Source organism: Lagopus muta, chromosome 4 (assembly GCF_023343835.1).
Source record: "Lagopus muta isolate bLagMut1 chromosome 4, bLagMut1 primary, whole genome shotgun sequence".
NCBI classification, from domain to species: domain Eukaryota; kingdom Metazoa; phylum Chordata; class Aves; order Galliformes; family Phasianidae; genus Lagopus; species Lagopus muta.
In genome coordinates, this window is record NC_064436.1 from 17,632,020 (window position 1) to 17,654,888 (window position 22,869).

Sequence of the window (22,869 nt, forward strand, 5' to 3'; positions counted from 1 at the left end):
GAGGAAAGTAGTTGGGTGGGAATGAGCAACAGTTCAGATGGACAAAAACTCATGCACTACCCAAGTAAAAAAAATAAATAAATAAAATAAAAATAAAAAATTAAAGAAAGTCACCTGATCTCCAGGCAGCATAGTAATTTTGCTACCCTGCTCTCAAACTCAAACTTCTTGCCAATGGAAAAGCCTTTACTGGGGACACTCCATATCATTTGTTTTAAGTATTTTTGTGGAGGTACCTCAGTATGTGTCTGTGTTCCTAAAAGGCCTTTATTTTGTAGCTGTCAATTATAAATCCTATCAGTGATTCTGTGGTTGTAATTATAAGTTATAGTTCTGTAAATTATAAGAGCCTTCTTATCAGCAAGATCACAATCGTGAGCAAGTCCTCTCTCCCTCTCTCTCTTTCATATGTCCGATTACACTTTGTCATTACAAAGCTATGGCAAATAAGAAATGTGAAACTGGCTTAAAATATCTGTTTATTTATTTATTTTGTCAAGTCCTGTGTGAACTTATGGAAAGATGACTATATTGGCACTGGTGCAGGAGGAGCATACCTGACTTAGCAGCAGTGAGAAAAGTTGTGGTGCCAAAGGAAGGAGTGAAAGAATGGAAAAGAAATAGGAAATTTTAAAGGCAAGTTTTAACTTGCCTAAATTCACTTTAGCATGTTAAGGGGGAAGAAAGTGTGACCAGTCTTGCCATGTTTCAGGTTAGCAATGAAAGCCATTGTCTCATTAATTGCTCACAAAATAGCCAATAAACACCTATTGATGATATGAAAAGGCCATAGTATACTGTACAGTGATCTTATTAGTAGTTTTAAAATAAACTGGCCTGTGCAAGTTCAATTGATGCACAGAATATCAGCAGAAGCTATTTAAGAGCTGTATAAAGTCTTTAAAGTCTGTGTCATTCTGTTGTGGCTGCGTGGTCCTAGGGAAAATGTTTGGAAGTCCATGGAACATACATAGAAAGTGAGGAGATAATTACATACAGCCACTAGTGATCACAAGAAGCAGTTTTCATGAACTAAGTTACTTATTAGAGCAATGCAGAAAACAGGAATTCTGTTAATAATCCTTCCAGTACTTGAAGGGAGCATATAAACAGGTGGGGGAATGACAGTTTACATGGGTGGATAGTGATAGGTCAAGGGGGAATGGCTTTAAACTGAGACAGAAGAGGTTAGGTTAGATATTAGGAAGAAGTTTTTCACTCAGAGGGTGGTTTCACACTGGAACAGGTTGCTCAAGGAAGTTGTGGATGCCCCATCCCTGGAGGCATTCAAGGCCTAGAGCCACATCCAGTCTGGCAGTCTGGTCTAGTGCTTGGTGACCCTGCATATAGCAGGGGGGTTGAAACTGGATGGTCTTAGCAGTCCTTTTCAACCCAGGCCATTCTGTAATAATAAGAAACTTCATGTTTTGTTTGTTGCTCACTTCAGCTTAACTTTTATTTCCTCACAACAGTGAACTTATTCTAGAAAAGTTCTAGAAATCAAAAATTTGTTTTCTTCACATTGGTAAATTCTCTTTAATGTGTTAGGTGGGATTGTATTACACCTTAAGCTATTCTTCTTGATCAAGAATAGGCCATAGCTCTTTGATAGCTGTAATCTTCCTTTGAGGCCTTCATTACATTTCTGTTCAAAGGAATTATGGAAGTTTGACTTAAACGTTTGCACAGTTCAGTTTCTATGTTCTTGCTTTCCCCAAGATGGCTGTCCTTCATTAGTAGCCAAGTGAAACAATGATAAACAGTGAAAGGAAGTATCCCCTGTGTCTTCTTATGATGCACAGAATCAAATAGCTTTTGGGTTTGTTAGGTGTTTCTTTGTTCTCCCCAGCAATATTATAAATTAATTTCTATTCCAGTGGGAAGTTGGAACAGTTTATAAATTGAAATTCTAATGTTTTTCTTATGCCACTGAACTGTGACTAATCAGAAATATTCTCTGGAAATCATGAAGGGAGATTTTTTTCTTTCCCCTTCTCTCCCCCCCGCTCCCCCAAAATGCTCCCCCTAAACGCTGTGTGAATAATTAATTTAGTTCAGCACCTTAATTAAAACACTGAAAAAGACCATGGTAAAGGTCTCTCATTGTGTCTCTGTGATTGTCCTACTCATAATGGCAGTTTCTATAAATTTGTGTTGCTTTGTAAGCCTCAGAAAGCACAGGAAGTTTGCAAAGTTCACTATCATAGTTTTGTCTAAAAGCCCTGTGCAACAGTCAAAAGATAAGTAAAATAAGTGTAGTTAATCCAGATAAATCACTTAGTCTGATTGCTAAAGAAATGTGGGTTTTTTTCCTGTAGTTTGGAACAAAAATTCATATCTGGTTTCTGAATTACTTCAATGGGAGGTTAACCAATTGCATATGGCATGGTAATGCAAGTGTCCAGATATTAGTCTGAGAGACTCGGAACAGATTAAGTATCAGTAATGGATATCAAACAATGAATTAATTGTCCTGGTAAATATACATGGAATTGAATAAAAATGTAAAGTGACTTTAAATTGCAGCCCCACTGTGTGTGTGTCAATACAGTTACTAATGAAGTATAGTCTGGCAGTGGAATGGAAGAGTGATTTTGAGATCCAGAAATTAATTGTAGTGTCTTTATCATTATATTATCAGTGATTGATTGCTGTAAATGTTAAGCTGTACTATTATTAAAAGAATAACAATGCTTAATAATTGCTGAACTCTGTACCCTTGAGCCCTATTAATACTTGATGAAGGACTAACTATCTTTCTCTTGGATTAGTAAGTGCATCCTTCCTCATGAACTGTGAAAACAGTCTTCCATTCCCATGATACTAGGTTCTGAAAACTACCTTGAAAGCAATGTCATTTTCTTGGGAAATGATGACTTGGCATCTGTAGCCCTTCATTTACCAGTTTAGTCATGTTAGCAAGCTTATTGCCTGTTCTCTCTAGAGATGTTTTTTTTTTTTTCCTTTGGTGAAGGCATATTTAAAATAAATATGTCTCATAGCATAGCAGTAATTCCTTTTTCTCCCTCTAAAACAAAAGTCCCCTTAGTGATGTTTTCTTTGGGGAAATATGGATTTAACTGAAAGGCTTTGAATATTTTATAGTTTTAGGGAATAAATAGATAAATCATCCAAGTTATTTTAAAAATACTCAATCTAAACCCAGATCCTCAGTCCATGCTTCTAATCTTGTCATGCACAGTGATGCCTAGCCTATCATCTGCAGGGAAGCATATTAATTCCTGTGTGAATACTGAAATGGAAATTGTCAGAACCATTGATATTATGGAAGGAGTTCGAATAAGAGTGAAGAGCCAAATAGAGTGAAGTATTACTGTCATTTAAAGAAAAAGTTGTATATGTATGTATAAAGATCACAAGATCTGTGCATTTCTGAATCTAACGGCATAGAGTTGAAAAGGCAATAGGGAATCTTGGGAGTTTGTTGGGAGGAAAAATAACAGATCATTAGATCTCCTTCAGTAAGGCATACTGAAGCAAAAAATTGACCCAGGAAATTCTGGCAGGGTGGGGAGGCTGATCACCTCCTTCCTTGATGCTAGGCCAGGGAAGAATCTGTCTTAAAACCTTGTTGTGAAAGCTATACAGAACAGATTGTAAACGACACAGGCAAAGTTAACGTATAGATGAGAAAATAAATAACATTAAAACAACAACAAAAAAAAGGTATATGGATTGGGTTGGACAGAAAGAGAGGTCCTTTTTTTTTTTTTTTTTTTTTTTTTTTTTTCTCTCCCTGTTTTAAGGCGATTTGCCAAGCAGTGTCTCAAATCTTCAGCATTATTGTGTTTCCTTGGCATAAATCCACTACTAATAGCTGTGAGACATTCCCAATCTTTTGATATTTTCAAGAAGCAGAGTAAGCGTATTCTCCACAAAGTGTAAGAATTTCCTGTTGTAAGGATCCTTAAAGGCTTTGAACAGAACTGCTATACAGGGAGACCTTCACTCAGAGCAGTCGTCCTATTTCACAATTCTAGAAAATGTATTTTGGCATATCTGATGGAGAAAAAATAAATATATATCAGCAACTGTGGCTCAGTTATGAAATTGCTGATGGCTAATTTGTTTTCAGGGATTAGAAATGCTCTATAGCTCCATTGGCAGTACAGCTGAGGAAAGAGAGCTTCCCTCAATCACCGCAGGAGGCCCTATGGCTTCAAATGACCAACAGATTATTTACAAATAGTATTCTCATGGGTCCTTCTCACTTCTGAGTGTTGTCTCTTACTGAGCACTTGCGTTCAGGAGCACTGATGTCTGGGAGTTTTTTTGGTACTGCAAGGAATTAATAGCCATTGCCAAGTGCCCTGACAGAAAATGCTGTAAACTTCACAACCGGAGGGCAATAGTACACAGTGGAAAGATTTCAGTGGGTCAGATTTTGTACAATAAATTGCCTCCACCATGGTTGCCTGAAGAAAAAAATAAGAAAAAAGAAAAAAAAAATCCTAGAATGATTTATTTTTTAATTTTTCACAGTGGCTGCTTTTTGAAAGAACAGACAGCCTTAAAAAGAATTTGATGATGTTCAAAATGTCTAACAATGGAAAAACTGAAAGTTCTAGGCATCTGGGTGAAAGAAGTATGCTGATTCTCACAAGTAGGGCTTTTAATCCTTCTTGTGGAGCTGTAAGAGCAATTGGACTGCTTGTACTTCATGTGCGTAATAGTTTGTTGCTGCAAATCAATTGTAGCATTACAGCCCACAGCCCCTGTTTCTACCAGAGCCAAAGAGGGGATGTTTTTACTCTTGTGGTTTCTTCTTAATATCAAATAAGTCATTTAATTACCAAGGGATTATAGGTGAGGCAAAATAAATGACAAATTCTGGCCGCTGTCAGGAGACACAAGTAATATGCTGTTACTCCATTTTTTGTGTTTTTACAGATTTCTAATCTGTACATATATGACACTGTCCTTCTGCTGGCAAATGCCTTTCATAAGAAGCTAGAGGATAGGAAGTGGCACAGCATGGCCAGCCTGACCTGCATTAGGAAGAACTCAAAGCCCTGGCAAGGAGGACGATCCATGTTGGAAACCATCAAGAAGGTACCTTTTTCTGTACTTCTTCATCACTGATTTCTTAAATACCTGCATTGGTAATTACTTCTCAGTTGTGTACTATTCTTGTTCAGTACAGTGGTGTCTTATCAGAGCAAAAGTTTTTATATGATCTCAATATCTGAATGAAAACTCTTTAACTTTTTTGTGTCATACTTGTATATTGTTTTTTCCACCAAAAGTACCAAACACTACTAGAGACTAAAACCCCGTTGAAAAAAGTATTGCTGAGTAGAAGGTAAAGCTGAAAAATGTACTAGATTTACTGTTTATGGCAGAAAAAAAATTGACAATTAGACTCAATTGTTGTTCTGTGGAATTTGTTGTTGCCCTGCTATTGAAATTAATATAGTGGAATAATATAAATGAAAGTAAGAAGTCTGAAGTCATCTAGTATGCATCATGTCATTAAAGAACATTTTCTTACAATAGACTAGACTGCTTTATCCAGTGTTAAGCTCTCACTACTTCTCTGTGACTATTACTTCATACCTAAATAATGTTCCTTCCCAAAACTCATTTACTGTTCTTCAGCTTGAAATATATTTTTCCTACTTATACCTTCTTATCATGATATTTAAAGACCCACATCTTTAAGAGGCAATTTCACAGCCTTCATGGTGATAATTTAGTCAAAATATGCATGGGTTCTTTGTTTACCTTTCTCTGTAAGGCATTCTATTCAGCCTTCTCATGTTATTGATGTTTTTAATAAAACTGCCTTTTCGTTTGGCTGCATGTACTTTCTGTTAATGTATATTTACATTTAAAGTGCTGTCAGTACCTCCATTGTAAAGACAAAACAATACAGGACATTAAAAAAAAAAAAAAAAAAGAAAGAAATGTTCTTTATTTATGGCTTTCCCTAAAAGGACATAAAAATAATTTAAAATATAATGTTATTTCAAGAAGTTGCTGCTCTGTATTAAGTCTTTAACTACACTAGAAATTATGATGATGCAGGCAAAACATAAAGCTCCTTTGAACACTGTTTTTTGTTGGCTGTTTTTTGTGTTTTTGTTTTTTTTTCCCCAGTCCCAAATCCAATTCATAGTAGCTCCCAAATAACAGTTCAAGGCTTTCTTCGTTGGCTGTCCTCAGTTTCCATTCTAATAGAAAGTCATGAGACTGCAAAGATAATCCAGAAGAGAGGCAGGTTTTGGCTTTAAGTGGATCTAAAGTAGTATTGCAGGGCATTTTCAAATCCATGCTTGGAAGTCTCGTGTATTTCAAGCTACTTTTCAAGCAAGGCTAACTCTGGAATTTTCATTATCAGCATGCACTTTGTAAATATTATGGTGCACTTTTTCATTAATAAACGTGTTCCTACTTATTCAAATTCTAATAGGAAGCCTGAATCACAAAAGTCAAAGTACCCACTTGCATATTAGAATTAGATTTTACTATCTGACTTGGGTTTTAGGAAAACTCTGATAGCCCTGCTGGCAACTCTGAATTTGCTTTTGAAATGAAAACCAATAAAAGGACTGCTGACTTTTTGCATTTACGGTTATTTGCTTTCTTGTGACATTTGTGGATGTGAGACTGATTTTCTTGTCCTATATAAATGTCCTTCATACTGTGTCTGACCACCAGTGCATCTTTTTGCACCTCAGACAGACGGTGTGTATTCCATTTTTGCTACGCTGCCCTTTCTAGCACATCCAGTTTATCCTCTTCAAATTCCCACCTCCCTAAAATTATGTGATGAATAAAATAAACTCCTCCTGTGACCATCTTGAAGATCAGTTTGACAGGAAATGTGAATAGAAATGGTCAGTAAAATATGAAGAAACAGAAAAAGCAGAAGCAAGTGGAGATCCAGAGATGTGGTTAGCTTGCTAGAAAATGAACTGAAAGTCATGAAAATTCTTGACATGTGTAGGTAACTAGGCTTATTTCCTGTTTCCTTTGGATTTCTTTGCTATTTGAATGAGATGGCTTTGATAGTAAGCCATTTTACAGGTGTAAATGAAAAACCAAAGTACTTCTTACACACTGCACTGTGCTGAGATGAATTTCTGGAAGCAACGTGATAAAATTCAAAACCAAAATGAAACCTAAAGTTACAGACAGAAATTTCCAATGTTTATGCATCTTTACCAGAGAGCTAAAGATTGCTGCTAAGTGCTGGAGTCCTGTTTCAGTTTTGTGATGTACTTTCTCTTTGAATTCGCTGACGTGCTTATGCAGAACCTTGAAATCACAGTTGTTTATTTTGAAATGAAAACACTGACAGTGATGAAGTGACAGAAAAAAAAGTAGTGAAAGGTAAAATAAAAAACATTTAATCTCTCTGCTTGAGAATCCTTCCATTTTTTATCTTTTTTTTTTTCGTCAAATTTTTTTTCCCTCCTGGCCTTGTGGAACTGGAAACAAGTGAAATAAGTGTTTCTCATAAACATACCATTCATTTTAATCTTGACAGAAAATGGGGGGAAAAATGGCCAGATGTCATTTAAACTGTTTCAGAATGAAAGGTTCTGAATTTTCATTTGGAAATCACCGCTGTTTCAAGAATATAGCATATGCTGGAATAAGAAGATATTGCTATGGCTCAGAGCAAAGATAAAATGTACATTCTTAAGAGTCTCTGCACAGTTTTAACTGTGTCTTCAGAACAATCTGTATGAAGTGGCTGGAATTGCAGTTTTCCCCATCCTGCCCCTCAACCCCTTTTGATTTCGATGGTGTTGCATTGTAGTCAAGCACGGTGGATGTGGGGAAACAGTTAAGGAACTTATGACTAATTCCAGGCTGCCTCCCCTAGAAAAGGGCTAGCAGTGAAGTAGCTGTTCTCCTGTTCTCAGCAGCAAGTGGAGGTGATGTTGCCATCTACTGCTGGTCACAGCTGAGCTCTTCCTTCCCTCTAAGAAAGCAGAAAAATGAATTATTGAGGAAGCTTTTCTGGAAGAAAATCTGTCTTCTAGAGTCAGAGATCAAGAAACGGCATTATCTGGCAGCATTTTAGCTGCCAAGGGGCATGTCCCTCTGATTTCTGGAGGGAAAAATAGGAAAAGAAATGGGAAATCTGTGTAAGCTACAGACTGAGGAAGGTAAAAGAAAGGGATGCTGATTTACCTTCAACACCACTTGCTAAAAATAGCAGAAATCTGACAGTAAATAGAGAAAATAGTTTCTTTATGATTAATGATCTAATATGGAAGAGCAGAGAACAAGGGGGGTTTAAAGAGTTTTAGAGATTTCTTGAAATAACAGAATGGCTCCCTGAATCTTTCCCTGTTGAGTGATTTTTATTGTTGAACATTGGATACCTGGGTCACTATTTCTACAAAAAAAAAAAAAAGTCCAAAAGCTCAATTACTGTGTGAATTCAACTGATTGAATAAAGTCTAAAAACCATTTTAAGGCCAATAAAATTAATGAAAAAAGATCTAATATCTGTTTCTATGCATTATGGAACTGAATAAATAATTAGGTTCATCAGGAAATAAAATACAATCCAACTAATGAATTTGGCCAGCTCTTGCAATTATATATAAATTCACTTCTCTAATAGGAACTATCCCAAAACACATGCCACGTTGTATATTTGTCAGTAAAGCTATTTCACAGTGAGAGTAATAATTATTACTAGAAAATAATTCTACTGTTGGAAAAATTAATCTTCCAGAATAGCCTGAAAATAAATGTAAGTAGGATTACATGGAGAATCAACTCAGAAAAATGACATCAAGTTAATGCATATATCTCTTCGTCTGATCTCTACCCAGTCACATTTGTTTAGCTTACTGACAAACAACAAATTTTTAGTGCTAGCAGCAGCATAGAGAATATTCCTTTGAGGCAAATGGACTGTAACTTGTGCTATTTCATGAATCATGGACAGGAATTGTTAACTGGTCTCAAATATGTCAGTGATGTTCAGTAATGATGTGAAAAAAAAGATGCCAAACTTCTGTTCAGATAGTAGCTTAGCTTGTCTTTGCAGGCACCTGAAAACAATGTCTTTGATTGTGGACTCAGCAATTTTTTAAACAACAAATTTCTTCAAAATTACAGTACAAAATTATATTTGAGGCTTACAGCATTTTTGCTACCAACAGCCACAAGGAGTTTTTGTTCTTTGTTTGTTTTTTCTTTTTCTTATTTGCAAAATATACCATGTCTGAGCATAACAATAATTTGAATAGCAAAGTGATATACTTTAAAACTAATGACTGGTAAGCTGGCATTCCCATGTGAAGTCCTGGCTGTTGGGTAAATAATACTTTCTTCAGGGACTTCCTTGCAGTATAATAGTGCCTAAGCGTATATAAACTGTAGTTTATCTTGCCAGTCTAGACAGGACTCAAGTAGGCTTTCACTATATTACCAAGCTTTATAGTAGCTCTGCAAAGCCCAGAGCAGTAATCAGAAACATAAGTAAAACATTTTTGTTCTAACAACTGACATTTCATTCTTCAATTTTAAACGTGTCAGGAAATTGCATGGTTGTGGCTGAACCTTAGAGGAATTTTAGAGTAGATAATAAATCTGTCTTTTTCTTTTCCCAAATAGCATTGTTTCTACAAGTTAAATGGAATGAAAAATTTGACTCTTACCCATTGTCTTAATTAATGCTGACATAACTTGAAAAACTTATCAGGAAGTTACTGGATCGGTAGCTGTCATGCAGATGGCCGTTTCCTCTGTGATTTCCTTCCACTATGCATTAGAGGAGGGATATAAAACACTTGCAGTAAGTCAATTAAGGGCTTTAGAGGGTGAAAGACTATGCAGAAAAATGGGAACACTGTCCTGAAACTCATACTCTGCAATATGCTGCGCTGATCCCTCACTCATGAGCAGTAAAACACATAAAGAGGTTTTGTGGAACATCAAAGTGTAGCAGATACCTGGTATAGGGTTGTCTGACCTTCACTGATGGGCTGACAAGGCAGGTCCCAAGTAGGGTGAAGGTGTCAGAACCTCTAAGAAATTCCCTATTGGATTCCATTATTGTTTTTTATTATATGGGTGGTTCTGCTCTGTTCTGACTCTTTTTTTTTTTTTTTTTTTTTTTTTTTTTTTTTTTTTTTTTCCCCCTCACTTCCCAAGCCAGGAACATTCCCATGTAATCTGAGCTGATATTACTCTACTTTCAGGTGGGCACAGTCTAGGAAAGAAAACTCTAATCAAAAACACTCGTATATGACAAATCTTTGAAGCATGAGAAGATTTCCAAATAGATGAATGAGATAATTTGTTGTTATGGTTACTGCCAGGTTTCAGACAGATAAAAATAGCTTACAGACTTGCAGTTTGTATTTTGCTCCAACATTTGCACTCATTTAAAAATCAAGGGAAGTAAATTTACACAATGATTTGGATTGAGATTCCATTTCAAAATCTGGTAGTGCATCTGTTGGCTGTGTTAGTTAAGGGTCTTGTATGTAATACCAGCCATAGTGATGTGCATCAAAATTGCCCCTATGGCTCTCGCCTAGTGCAGAATGAAACAAAGGCATTCTGCAGAAGAGTATGTAGATGTACTCTTAATCAGAGGTGGTTTTTATCCTTCTGGCATTTCATGCAAAAAGTAGAGATTATAGAAAAGGTTAAAAATATGTATACATAGAAGATTTTTTTTTGTTTTTAACTTTAAAAGGGGCTTCATGAAATATGCAGAAAACGTTTCCATGAGAATTCAAGTCTCTAATCTTAAAGATTTAAAGGTATTACCTCGATGATAATTATGTTAATGTTTTACCAAAGGATGACCACACGCATTTTTTCACACTAATCTGCAATGCAAATACTGTACTCCTACATGCATTTTCTCAAAATTAAAGATATGAGAACAGAGCTATTAAAATCATGACTCAGCAATTGCCAGGTGATTTGGTATTTTACTCTGCAATAATTTATTTTCCATTTTTTTTCCACTTCACATATTAAAACTTTTAACCGGAGAAATGATTAGAACTGAAAAACACTCATATTATGTTTTGAAGAAAAGCTATGCATTTTGTATGGTTTTTGTAAAGATGCAGATTGTTTTATGTGCATACTTAAAATGTTGTTCAGGTTTCTTGAATAAAGTAGGTCAAAGATCTAATTTTTTCCTTATCAAAAAACAGGAAAATTTTCGAAGGCTTTCACTGTAGGCATTTCACATGGTTTTGTTGATTTTTAGAGTTTCACTTTATCACAGTTCTTATAAAAGGCTGAAATGTGTGCCATGTTGAATTACCCAGGAATATATTCTGACTATTCCTGCAGTATGTATCACCTCTCAGTTCTGATTCTTTATAGTAAATGCTCACTGTCTCCTTCTTAGTATTTTAACCCCTCTGCCTAAAATGTTAAGCAAAGTAGAAGCAAGCATGAAAATTGTTTGTTGCTTATCTGATGTATTTCTAGTAGTATTGAAGACTTGTGGAGGAAAACAGACAAATAACTACACTGAGATAAACAAATCCCTCATACCTTCTACAGATCAATATGATCTCAAAATGCAACTAATTTAATTCAAAACTCAGCCTGATACCCTGTTGTAGCATGTTTTGAGTGATAAAAGTTTGAAAAAAACAATTTTTTTTTTTTTTTGTATATTTGTCTTTAGGTTTGCTTCCACTAAAATTAGTTGCGAAACTGTTTTTCTTATAGATTAGAATTTCATGTCCTACTGGCAGGAGAAAGAGCAAATGTTAGTGTGCAAATACGATAAAAGTAAGACTACTGCTTGTATTGAATCTCAGCATTATTGAATTTGTGAAGAGCTTTAGTAACGCAGTAACAATTTAGGGCTCAAAATTTTTAGGAAAATGTGGTCTTTAGGAAACTATCCTAATTCTGTTAATTGTATATATGTGTATGTATGGCATGTATGTGCACATGTCTTCTGTGTCAGTTGTACACAAATAGCCCAGAAAAACAAAACATAACTAGCTACTTCTGAGTTGTCACTCTGTTCTTGTTTTGAAAAAATACATATGTGTATTATTTCTTTATTTGTTTCCCAATAGGGTGGAGTGAATGGCTTGACTGGAGAACTAGAATTTGCAGAAAATGGGGGGAATCCCAATGTTCACTTTGAAATTTTGGGGACAAATTATGGAGAAGATCTTGGCAGAGGCATTCGCAAGGTGAGGCTACATATATTCAATCAAAATATTATTTTTTCCTTCGTTGTTTTTAATATTTCTTTTGTGCCAACCTGACAGAAAAAAATATCTGATGGCAGATAACATGTTATATTTTGTTGAGAAAAATGAGAAATGGTAGAAAATTCTTAAATGTATAGATACCCATCCATTTTATTATTGCAAAGAGGCACTGCTGTTGGTCATGTTGATCAAAATGTTGTTCATAATACGCAGTATCTTAACCTGCTGGTAAGCTGTCACAGAAGGCTAGTGAAGGCTGTTGTTTTGCAGGCCTGGCAGCCCATTTCAAAAATAGTGGATCTTACGTTGGAAGATATTTAGAGCACACAGATTTATGCTTATGGTTACAGTAAGATGTCTCAGTTTTCAAGTGATTAAAATTTATACATACATAGCTATAAAATTCATAGCTAGGAAGAGAATATCTGTTGCAAAGTAGACAAAAATTGTGTGATTCCTTGCTTGAATTTCTACTAAATCATCCTGTACTTACAAACTTTTTACAGAAAACATGTCAAGTTAGGTACTTAGCTGCCAGACAAAGATCAAATATTTCAAATTAGATTATTTGGGTAAATTGCATACGTGCACAGCAAAAGGAACAGACTTCTGCTTGCAAACTATATCCTTAAATTTATATGGACAGACCTCTATCTGATGTGGAGAATGATGCAGAAGGCACATCATACCTTTTAGGAGAATAGAAGACAGATAGATAGGCTCTTTCGGGAGCAACCATTCTTCAAAGATAAACCTGTTGAAAGTTTATACCAGAATTTTTTCATTTAGTGTATTGGATCATGTTGTTTTTTATAGGTGAGAAACCTGAAGAGATTGTCTCAAAGCAGTTATCTTAATACATGTATACTGCTTCCATGTGTCAGTGTCACTGTATGATGAAGTACATCATTTGTCTGCATACCTTCTGCAGTAAAAAGATAAGTGCTCTGAAAGAAGAGAGAGATAAATAAGAAGTTAAAATTGACTCTAAACTGCTAGAATTTCTCCTTTGATTTTCTTTAGAATTGTTATTCCGCTCGTGCTGTTCCATTATATCATCTGTTGTCAATAACTTAATACACACGTGTGCCTACAGCTATGTCACCTTGAGCAGAGATCCCAACAGATGCTTCAGAAGCTAAATGGGGCTGGATCTTGTTAACGTTTGGAAGGATGCTGTACAAAGCCTTTAGGCAATCAGAATGTTGGATGAGTCCTCACCTACAAATTGGGTCTGTTTCAACATATTTGGGTTTGATTTATTTTCCATGCTATGCATTTAGGAGCTATTTATTTTTTAGAGCAACTAAGTGGTTTTTCCTAACACAAATCTATATGACTTCATTTAATTTAATTGATTGATTTGGGTTCCCTTTTGACTTCAGGCCTTTGTAGGTGAATGCCTGAGTGCAACATTCAGTTGTGTTCTCTCATTTCACAAAAATATAGAAGGGAGAGAGATCCATAGGAAAGAACTTGCAAAAACAGAAATATGAAGGGACTTCCTAGTTTTTCTTACTCTTCTTCAGTGCTTCAAAGCTTGTGTTTAAAGAGGAAACTAATGAGCAAGGTCACACAGAAGATTGCAAAGTAATGAGAGTGCAAAACAGGCTTTTTGGAACTTCCTTGCTTACCCTTTATTTTAGCTCAAGGACAAAGAGACATTGATTGTCTCTGGGAGGAAATAATTGGTCAATGAGAATGGAGTTTAGCACAGAATATCCTTAGACCATGGAACTCAGTGTTACAAGGCCTTGTTCAGAAGAAAATCAAGGTTAAAAAAATAAGATATTGAAAATGTATATTTTTATTTTGTTTTGCAAAAATTACTTAAAGAGATTCTTGGAAAATTTTCCTGTTGAATATTGCACTATAAGTGTCTGCCTTCTGTTTTTTATTATGTTCTGTAGCAAGTTCAAAAAAAAATCCAGAGCAGAACTGATTTAATCTGTTCCAATACCTTTTTCTAAATGACATTCAGTGATCCAGAGAAAGCCTTAGAAAGAGTTCAGATGTAGTTTTTAGAGAAAGGAATTTTTTTTAGAAAGACAGTCATGTATACGTTGTGAGAATGTAATAATTGTTTCTTAAAACATCTTTCAAAAAAGGTCACAATCATTCAAACTGAATACTTATTTACTCACATTTATTTATTTACTTTGAATGTAACAGAATTTAAAATAATTGTGGTATTTATAGTCAGTGTCTGCCCTAACCCTAATAAACTGGGGATCCTGAAACAATTACATCAGAGATAGAGAAGAAAATATTTCTTTAAGGTGAAAATGCCAGATGTTGGTTTTATTCCTTTGACAAAAGGTCACGCGTTTTATCTTAGAGTTTATATTTTACAGAATATGATCCACTAGTATTGGAAGCAAAATTTAATAGTTACAGGAGTGACATACATTTTTGTTAGCAAGACTAACAAAAGTACACTTCAGTTTTTTATGTATTTAGTGGTCTCTACAGAACTACCCAACCATTTTAACTTCTCAGCTCCAGTGGAAGCAGCTGCAATTAGCAGGCTGACTGAAATTTCTAAACAAATGCATCTTACCTAATTAAGATGTTTTCAAGTACTTTTGCAGAAGATAATAAAGGGTGAAATCCTGACAGAAGGCCCACTGAAGCTACTGGGACCAGAAGTTTACATCAAGTCAAGTGTGTAAAGAATGTTTTTTTTCCCCTAATGAATAATCAATTGATTTTACTTAAAGTGAGCAACATTTGAAAAAGTACTCAGATTTCTTGAGTGTCCAAATTTTATTTGCAGTCAGCTCTGTTTGGGTCCCAGATTTATTCAGTAACTTCTGAAATGTACTTACAGGTTAATAATCCTGGCATTCTAAAATGCAAACAGTTTAGAAGGTATCAAGATATTGTATGTGCTTGTCCTTACTAGCCAATTTTTATCGTGTTCCTAGAAGAAGCTGTCTGCAGGTCCCCTCCAACTTCCAGGTGTTACTATTATACCTGGAAAGCACCAGAAGCACTGACATGGAAAGTCATTGTGTAAGGGTCTTTCATCTAGTGAGGAATTAACAAATTCAGCAGTGGGATGTGACTGAAATACAAATTCCTTGCGCTACTTACCTCTCTTGGATGTACTGCTGCATCTGTAAATACCATTCATCACCTTGCAGAACAGGGATCATTTAAGCTGTATGTGTTGCTTGGGTCAGAAACTTGGAGTAATGCAACCAGATTGCTGCCAGATACTGATTTTATTGAAACCAGCAGTGTTTCAGTCCCAGAGGAACTGCAGAAAAACTCTTGCTTTTACATATCGTGCTATGGCCTGCGTTTGTGCAGATATAGTTATATCCAGTGAGAGACAAGGGAGTGTTTCTGACATTTCTCTGTTGGCATTTGTCTGTTGGTATTTGACATTTGAGTATGTATTCTTTGACATTTAAATTTCAGTGTGATACTTTTATCTGTACTATTGAAGTAAAAGCTGCCATTCCTCTGAATAACCATCCAACATACAAATGAATGAAAGGGAGCTTATAGCTCAGAGGAGTACTGTTTTATATCTTAGTGATGTAGAAAACAGCACTGCAGAAACGAAATGGTTTTCATGTTTCTTCCAGTGCTCCTTGAAATTCAAAGCAGGCTCATCCTTTGAGCCAGACCGCTAGAAATTTATAGGATTTTCTTGCTCTTCCCACAGTCTATCTTACTACATATGGGCAATTGGGGACCATGGTGCATTTTGCTCTGCCTTTCTATGCGTATTAGCATATACTCACTTCCTATGGATCTTCCTCCTCTTGATATGGGTTCTGTTGTTTCCTCCAGCCAGACTTTGTCTATCTCCCTCTCTACACCGTAGCGTGCTTGTCAGGGCTTCCTTTATATTCATATCACCTGGGTTTGTCTCAGAGCAAGCAGGAAGACTGATAACTTGAGTGGCTGACTTGCCCAGGATTTTTTGAGCCTGCAGTGTTTGGTGGAATTTCATTGCTCTGTCCTAAATGCTTTTCATGTAATAACCTTAAGGAGAAAATGTTATGTTATCTTAACCCAAGGGGTATCTATAGTGCAAAGCATTTCATGTGTATGTGGATGAAGAAGCCATAATGCCTGACAGCTGTGGTGTTCCTCTCTCCTTTGCTAGCATGACTGATGAGACCTTCCCTGCAGCATCAATTCATGCAGGTTTTTATTTTATAGATTATTATTATGGGTTGCATGGAACATGTTATAGTTGTAATAGTTTTTCAAAGATGTAGAAGTTCTTCTACATTTTTTGTTTTCATTCTAGTGAAATGATTACTACTTCTTCCACTCTGTCAGAGAACAACTGATTGCGGTAGTGGCTTTTTTTCGTTATCCAGTATATCAGTTTTTTTCACATTTGCTTTTGCATCAAGAAGCAACATAAGTTAAAAGAATTTGGCTTCTCTCTTGGGGAAACTTGTGTCTCTTCTGATACAGTTAAACTTTTTTTTTGGGGGGGGCGGGGTGAAGGGGGAGCATCTTTTTTCTCTTATTTCCTTTTCCTGCATTAGCTAAAAAAAGTTGGGTAGCTGTACTGATATGTTAGCTAGCACTGTGTAATCACAAAGAATAGACACAGTATTTTCTTCTTGGTTAGCTGCATGAAGCAAATTATAAGTTCATGTGTTCTCTTTGTGATCATGATCAAAGGTAGAGTTCTGTAATGTGATTTAAAAATGTATATATATCAGCAGTTGGTACTTTAAGCTGTGATCTGTTCCAGCTGCTTTTAAAGGCTGACATGCAATTTATGATGTGAGTGAAAGATAGACTTACAATCTGCAGTGAGTTATTGATGGTGTGTGTTTTTAGTGAGTTGAAAAGAAATGCTATGTCTGCTTTGCCTCTAATATTGACAGAAACGATAGACCTAGCAGAGTACTGACATGATACACTCTTTAAAGCAACTTTGAATACATAAGTGGCCTGTTAAAAATGAAATAAACTACTTAATGCAAACAGTAAAGAAAAAATTAAATACCTTGGTGCACTGGTAGCTGCTGCTCCAGTCCAGTGCAGTTTTTACACCTGTAACATTTGCTTCCTATATGTAGTGCTGTGCAACGTGTGAAGATACAGTGATCAATCCTTCACTTCCTGGTAGCTTCTGAAAATCTTTAGTAAGATTTTAGTGAAATTTAATTTGGCTAGGAAGTGTTGGGATTTTGCATTTTATCACAGTGAAATTTGTGTTAGCAGAGATTGGTAACTTCCTTGAAAATGCAACTCTGATTAGCTTAAAAGTCAAACTAAATAAAAAATGTACATATTAGACTTTTGAAGATAAAAACAAGGGAAAACTGCATTCCTGAATTTTTTAAGTTTAAAAAATGTCTCTCTTTTTCTTTTGAATAAAACTTGTTATTTTAAATTTATTTTAAAATGTGAGACTGCAGAAAGAGACATGGAGACTGACTCTGAGTAACCTATGGCTTACTCATCTGGAAAAGAGATTCAAATCCTGCTGTTGTACAGTCAGGTGCCTGCTTGACCCCAGGCAGTTTGTCCAGAGGAGCACGTATTTCAGTGTTCCTAACAAAAATAAAGAAAAATGTAGAAATGGGTACAGTGCCTCAGTGGATTTGGCCAGAGGAACAGAGAAGACCAAGGTTCAAGTCCTTCTAGCGATCATTTATTTATGCAAAACAACTACTATAGGATGTGTTACAAGCAACCTACATGTTCCCTGTGAATTATTCACTTGTGGGCTATTACGTCCACTGGGAATACATGAGTGTGGATCAGGTAAAATTAACCAGAACACAAACTCTCAGACTCCAAATAAAAGCCCACAAAACCAGGGTAAACTCAATGCAATAGCAACATGGAATTCCACCTGTTTCTTCTAAGAAGGAGGTCAGTAAGCCTGGTCTGCTTGAGCTCATATAGGCAGCATTCAGACATTGAGGGACTGGTCATGAGAGCCAACTCCAAGCTGTGAAAAGGGTTAGGTGCCCAGGTTTCTCAGTCTAGAATGTTAGGATTGATTGGCAGGTTAAAATTTGTCTCAAATAATTGGGATAGAGGTTTATCCAGTTTTCAGCATGCAAATTGATCTCTTAGTTGTGACGCTTACAGTTTGAAGAAACTAGCTTGAACCCCCCAAAATCTTTGAAGCCTAGTTACCACATCATTCTGAAATGAAAGTTTTACTCCTGCGTTGGAGACAGTAGGGAAAAGAAAAAATGAAGGGTGGCAGGAGGGGACAGTGCAGTGGGACCCTGGGGAGAAGCATTGGCGTCAAACAGACATTCCCCATGGGTCCTTGGTGCTCTGTAGTATTTCTCTGGGCAGTTTTGGCAGGGATATGTCTGTCTCTATTTCGGCCAGAGTTTCCATTCTTGTCAAAACTGATATGAATGTTCTTATTGTAAACTGCTTTCAGTAGAATTGAGAGTGGCTGTTTTCATTAGAAAGAGACAACTTTTTTAACGTGTTTTAAGTTATATAGTTTCATTTCTTTATTCATATTTGTTCACCAGATAAGAGGATATATTTTACATCCCGCATGTTAAAAATGCAGTTGTCTTGACAGCAAAGAACAGGAAAAACATCTTTCCCTTTCAAAGCTGTGTTTTTAATTTCCTTTAATATCTTGCTATTGACACTTGAGAAAGATCAGCCGTTAAAAAAAAAAAAAAAAGTAAACAACTATTTGTGTCAGTAACTCCTGTTTTCCATTGATACTGTTAAGAAAGTGCCTAACCTCAGCAGCTTCCATGTGGTTGATTATCCTGAGCTTAAAAGTTGACGTAAGAGCAGAGCGTGCTGCAGAACATCATTCTTTCACTTTTAGAAATAGAAATTCTCTGAATAGAGGAACGTGCTCTAAGTTTGTTTTGTAGGGTGAGAAGGATAATTTGGACTGAAACAGTGGTCAGGTTAATGTAGCATGAGGAGCTTGGTTTCTTTCCATTAGAAACTTTTCCTTCATTTTTTGGTTCCCCGCTTCGTCTTGTGTTTATTACAGCTGGCCACAGGCTGAGCAGACCAAGGGACTGTTTTTCCAATCTCAACCTCTGAAATTAGAAAGGATTTTCAATTTTGTGTGACTGGATGGGCAACTTTTGAAAAATGTTTGCTATGGCTACATGGCTTTTTCTTCTGCTTAAGAAGCTATGAGAGCCTCACAGTGAACATGGATCTGCTGAACCGCCTGCCAAGTTGCAGTGGATTTTTATCCTCATATACTTCAGCTGAGCACATTAGCTTTGTAACTAATTTCAGAGATCTGAAGTGCTTGGGAACTTTGAAGTGCCTCCAAAATGACATTTTAAATAATGTCAGAAGAAACTCTGTATGATTAAAGAATGGACTTAATGCTTCATTGACGTCTCAGGCAGCAATGCTGCTATGTGATTTTGAAAATCCCATTAGGTAGTTCTCTTCACCTTTAAGGGAGCACTCAGTGTGTGCTGCTTCAAGAATGTTGTTCATCATTCCTGAAATTAGTAGAATAAAGCACTCAGCTCAACCTGAAGTCATGTTTTTCGAGGTAGAGATTCTCAGTGAAATGTAGGTACATTTCAGAATGAAAGTGTTTAATATTTGTCTTTTGTTCTTTAGAATTGATTTGGTTTTGACCAAAGTTGTCATCTAATGCACATAATTTATTGAATACTTGTAACTGAAACAAGTGCATATTTTCTGATGTTAAGTGCACTAATCCAAAAGCAGGTATGTTGTAATTGATTCATCTTGTAAAAATAAGATGATAACTAGATCTTCAGCCAGTTAAATATTTCCATCCAAATTTGGATGTGAACCAGACATAGTCAATAATTAATAGTAATTGGAAAGCCATGTAGACAGGAGAGATGAATGATAAAAAATTGAGCTGCTTCTTTTAACAGGAGATATAAAGAGACAGTAGTGGGAAATGGGTCATTTAGCTTTAGCCTCTGAGGGTGCTGAAGGGTGCTGTTCATTTGTTTGAATGAAGAGCTTAGTGCACAGCTGGGGGAAAGTTGGGATGTGTAACGGCTGTGACACAAATCATAGGACATAGTATGCAGTAGTCTGTTGATAGAGATTTTACCTGAATTAATTAATTATGTTGTCTTTATTTGTTGTTTTTTTGTTTGTTTGGTTGGTTTTTTTCCCTAAAGAACCATAAGATGAGCTTGACAGGATTAGGTGGCCTGCTGTGTCCTGTCAAGACAGAACTGTGTCTCCCCATACTACTGAGATGTTGCTAATCTGCACATTTATTATGAGGGGCTTTTACTTGAAGGCTGTGCTGTGTCAGGATTCTGAGCTGCTGTGGTACATTGAAAGATCTGGGAGGCTCATGTTGATCAAAACTTTGCTGGTTCAAATTTTAAATTGGGCAGATCACTCTTCTTTCATACTGAGGTTGCTTTGTTCCAAGCTAACCTATTTATGGGAAAATATTAAAGCACGTCCTATTAGATGCTGAATGCTTGTGTACAGCAAAGATGGAAGCAAGGGGATTTTTAGCTGGTTGGTTAGTTCTTTTGTGAAAAGACTATTTCATTGATCTTGATGTTGAATATTATTTTACTGATAGTAGTCTCCGGTATTCTCTTGCAGTAGGATAAACAACCCTGGTAAGCCCAATGTCCATTGCTTTTGTGGACATAGAGTGTTTCTACTACAACAGGGAGAACACAATAAATATTTTGACCTTGTTCCTCCTCCTCAGGCTGTGGGATAGAAGAGAGCTAGTCAAGTCATAAGCTGACTGTGAAACAGGTAGTTGAACTCAAAGAAAATGTACAGTGTGCAGATTTCCACTGAGAGCACCCTCCACAATATATATGTAATATGTAGCAATCAGTCTCCACAGCCTCAGGAATAGATTTACAGTGGGTAGAAATGAGAGAACATCCATGAAACTGATAAAAAGTCCCATTTCGTTGGTAAGGCTCTGTCACATATAGGCAAGTGTCAGAGAGTTACATAAACAGAGAGGCAAGGATCAGCTATCCTCTGGCAAGAGGAGAGTGGTGCCCACCAGGGAGAAGAGCTCAAGTTATTGAGAGTCTCCCATTTGGGTAGGAAAATGTGTGTGGGTGCAGTGATTAGCTGAAGAGGAAGAGGAGAAATGGTGTGTCAAACTGTGGAAATTGCTTTCCAGTGTTGTTAGTGCAACACAGCTGAAAGTACAGTAAATCTGTTTGTTATGTTGTTTTTAAGATAAATAAGAAACAAATGAGGATATCTGAAAAGACAAATATAAGTGTCAACTTAGATAATCATTGCTTATATTGCATCTTAGTTTTTAGCTCATGTATTTCACAATGTGACATTTTAGCATGCTTAAATCTTCATTTGTAAAGAAGTTTTGCATTACTTTTTCTTATCTACCAGAACAATTTCAGAATTAGAAGTACTATTTTGTTTTGTCTCAACATCGCATTTCCCATGTACCTGTGATTAAAAGAATCTTAGAAGCTTTTTCCAGAGTTAAAAACATAAGTTACTTCCGTGTAACTAGAAAGGGCCACCTCCTTGCACCTTTCAAGTTCTTTGCAGACGATAAAGATGAGGATGATGAGACTTTTGATGACTTCATAATATTTATAGTTCTTTCATAATGTTGATTTTTATAATTCAGCCCTCAATGTATAGTACTCGGGTTTTTGCCTGTTCTGCAGTTATGATATAATGCCTTAATCAAAAGGTAAGTTAAAATAAAAATTAGTAATAAATATTCTTGCCATGGAGTATTCATGCTTAAAAAGGTACAGCAGAGGTAACAGAAAAAGAATTAAATATATTGTCTCAAGTACTTCACGTTTTCATCCCAGTAAGCAGAAGTGACTTTTCTTGATGTAAGCCCTTTTTCTGAAAAATTAAGTTTTTCAGGAAGGAAATATTACATTTTAAGGAATTGTGCAGCATGTATCTAGCAACTGTGGGAGATATGTTAGTAAATATTCTCAGACCTACTTTCAGTCCTAGTTTTCTCAATTTCTCAAAACCTGTAAAACTTACTATAAATGTGGCAGTCCGGAGAATATGCTTCTTATATACACAGGAAAGAATAGGGTGGAATATATTGAAGCAGAACTTGTATTGAAATTTGAACTCAAATTAAAATTGATACATATAAACATTTCTGTGTCAATTTAAAACGAACCACTGAAATGTATTGAAACTGATGATATTAAACTAATGACAGTGTTAAACTAACAATTCGTTATAATTATTAACGTTAACCTATCTGCAGGAAGCAGAAACCTATATCAAGAGGAAAGCACATGATACACTACTCTAGGAAAAAGTGTCTCTCTTGTCTCTCTTTAAAAATATTATGGAAATGAAACTATGAAACTCCTTTTTTTTTTTTTTTTTTTTTTTTTTTTTCCCCCCCCCACTGGAGTTATCCATCAATTCCAATTAGGAGAGATGGAGCCAAAGCAAAACCAGAGATTTAAGACAGAACAGTTAACTTCAAGGGGACCTTCAACAATCACCTAGTTCAACTGCCTGGTCACTTTAGATAAATTTATAGTATTATAAATCATATATACATATTATAATAATATATTATATTTAATAATAAAGTATTAATAAATTAATAAGTTAATTTATATAATAAATAAATTAATTAATTTAAATTAATAATAATAAATAATAAATTAATTTTATATTAATTAATTTTTTATATTATATTTATTTTTATAATAAATTTTTATAA

General features: G+C 35.7%; 1 protein-coding gene across 6 annotated transcripts in view; it reads left to right on the forward strand.

Annotated features, from left to right (window-relative positions):
- GRID2 (glutamate ionotropic receptor delta type subunit 2) overlaps positions 1-22,869 on the forward strand; it is a 693,845-nt gene that overhangs the window by 485,063 nt on the left and 185,913 nt on the right. For all 6 annotated transcript variants that reach the window (XR_007376242.1, XM_048941590.1, XM_048941591.1 and 3 more), the window contains 2 exons: positions 4,912-5,073; positions 12,057-12,176. Coding sequence is in view for 5 of the 6 variants with exons in the window: in XM_048941590.1 (XP_048797547.1) it covers positions 4,912-5,073; positions 12,057-12,176 (282 nt within the window). In the remaining variant the exon portion in view is untranslated. The remainder of the gene's footprint in view (positions 1-4,911; positions 5,074-12,056; positions 12,177-22,869) is intronic.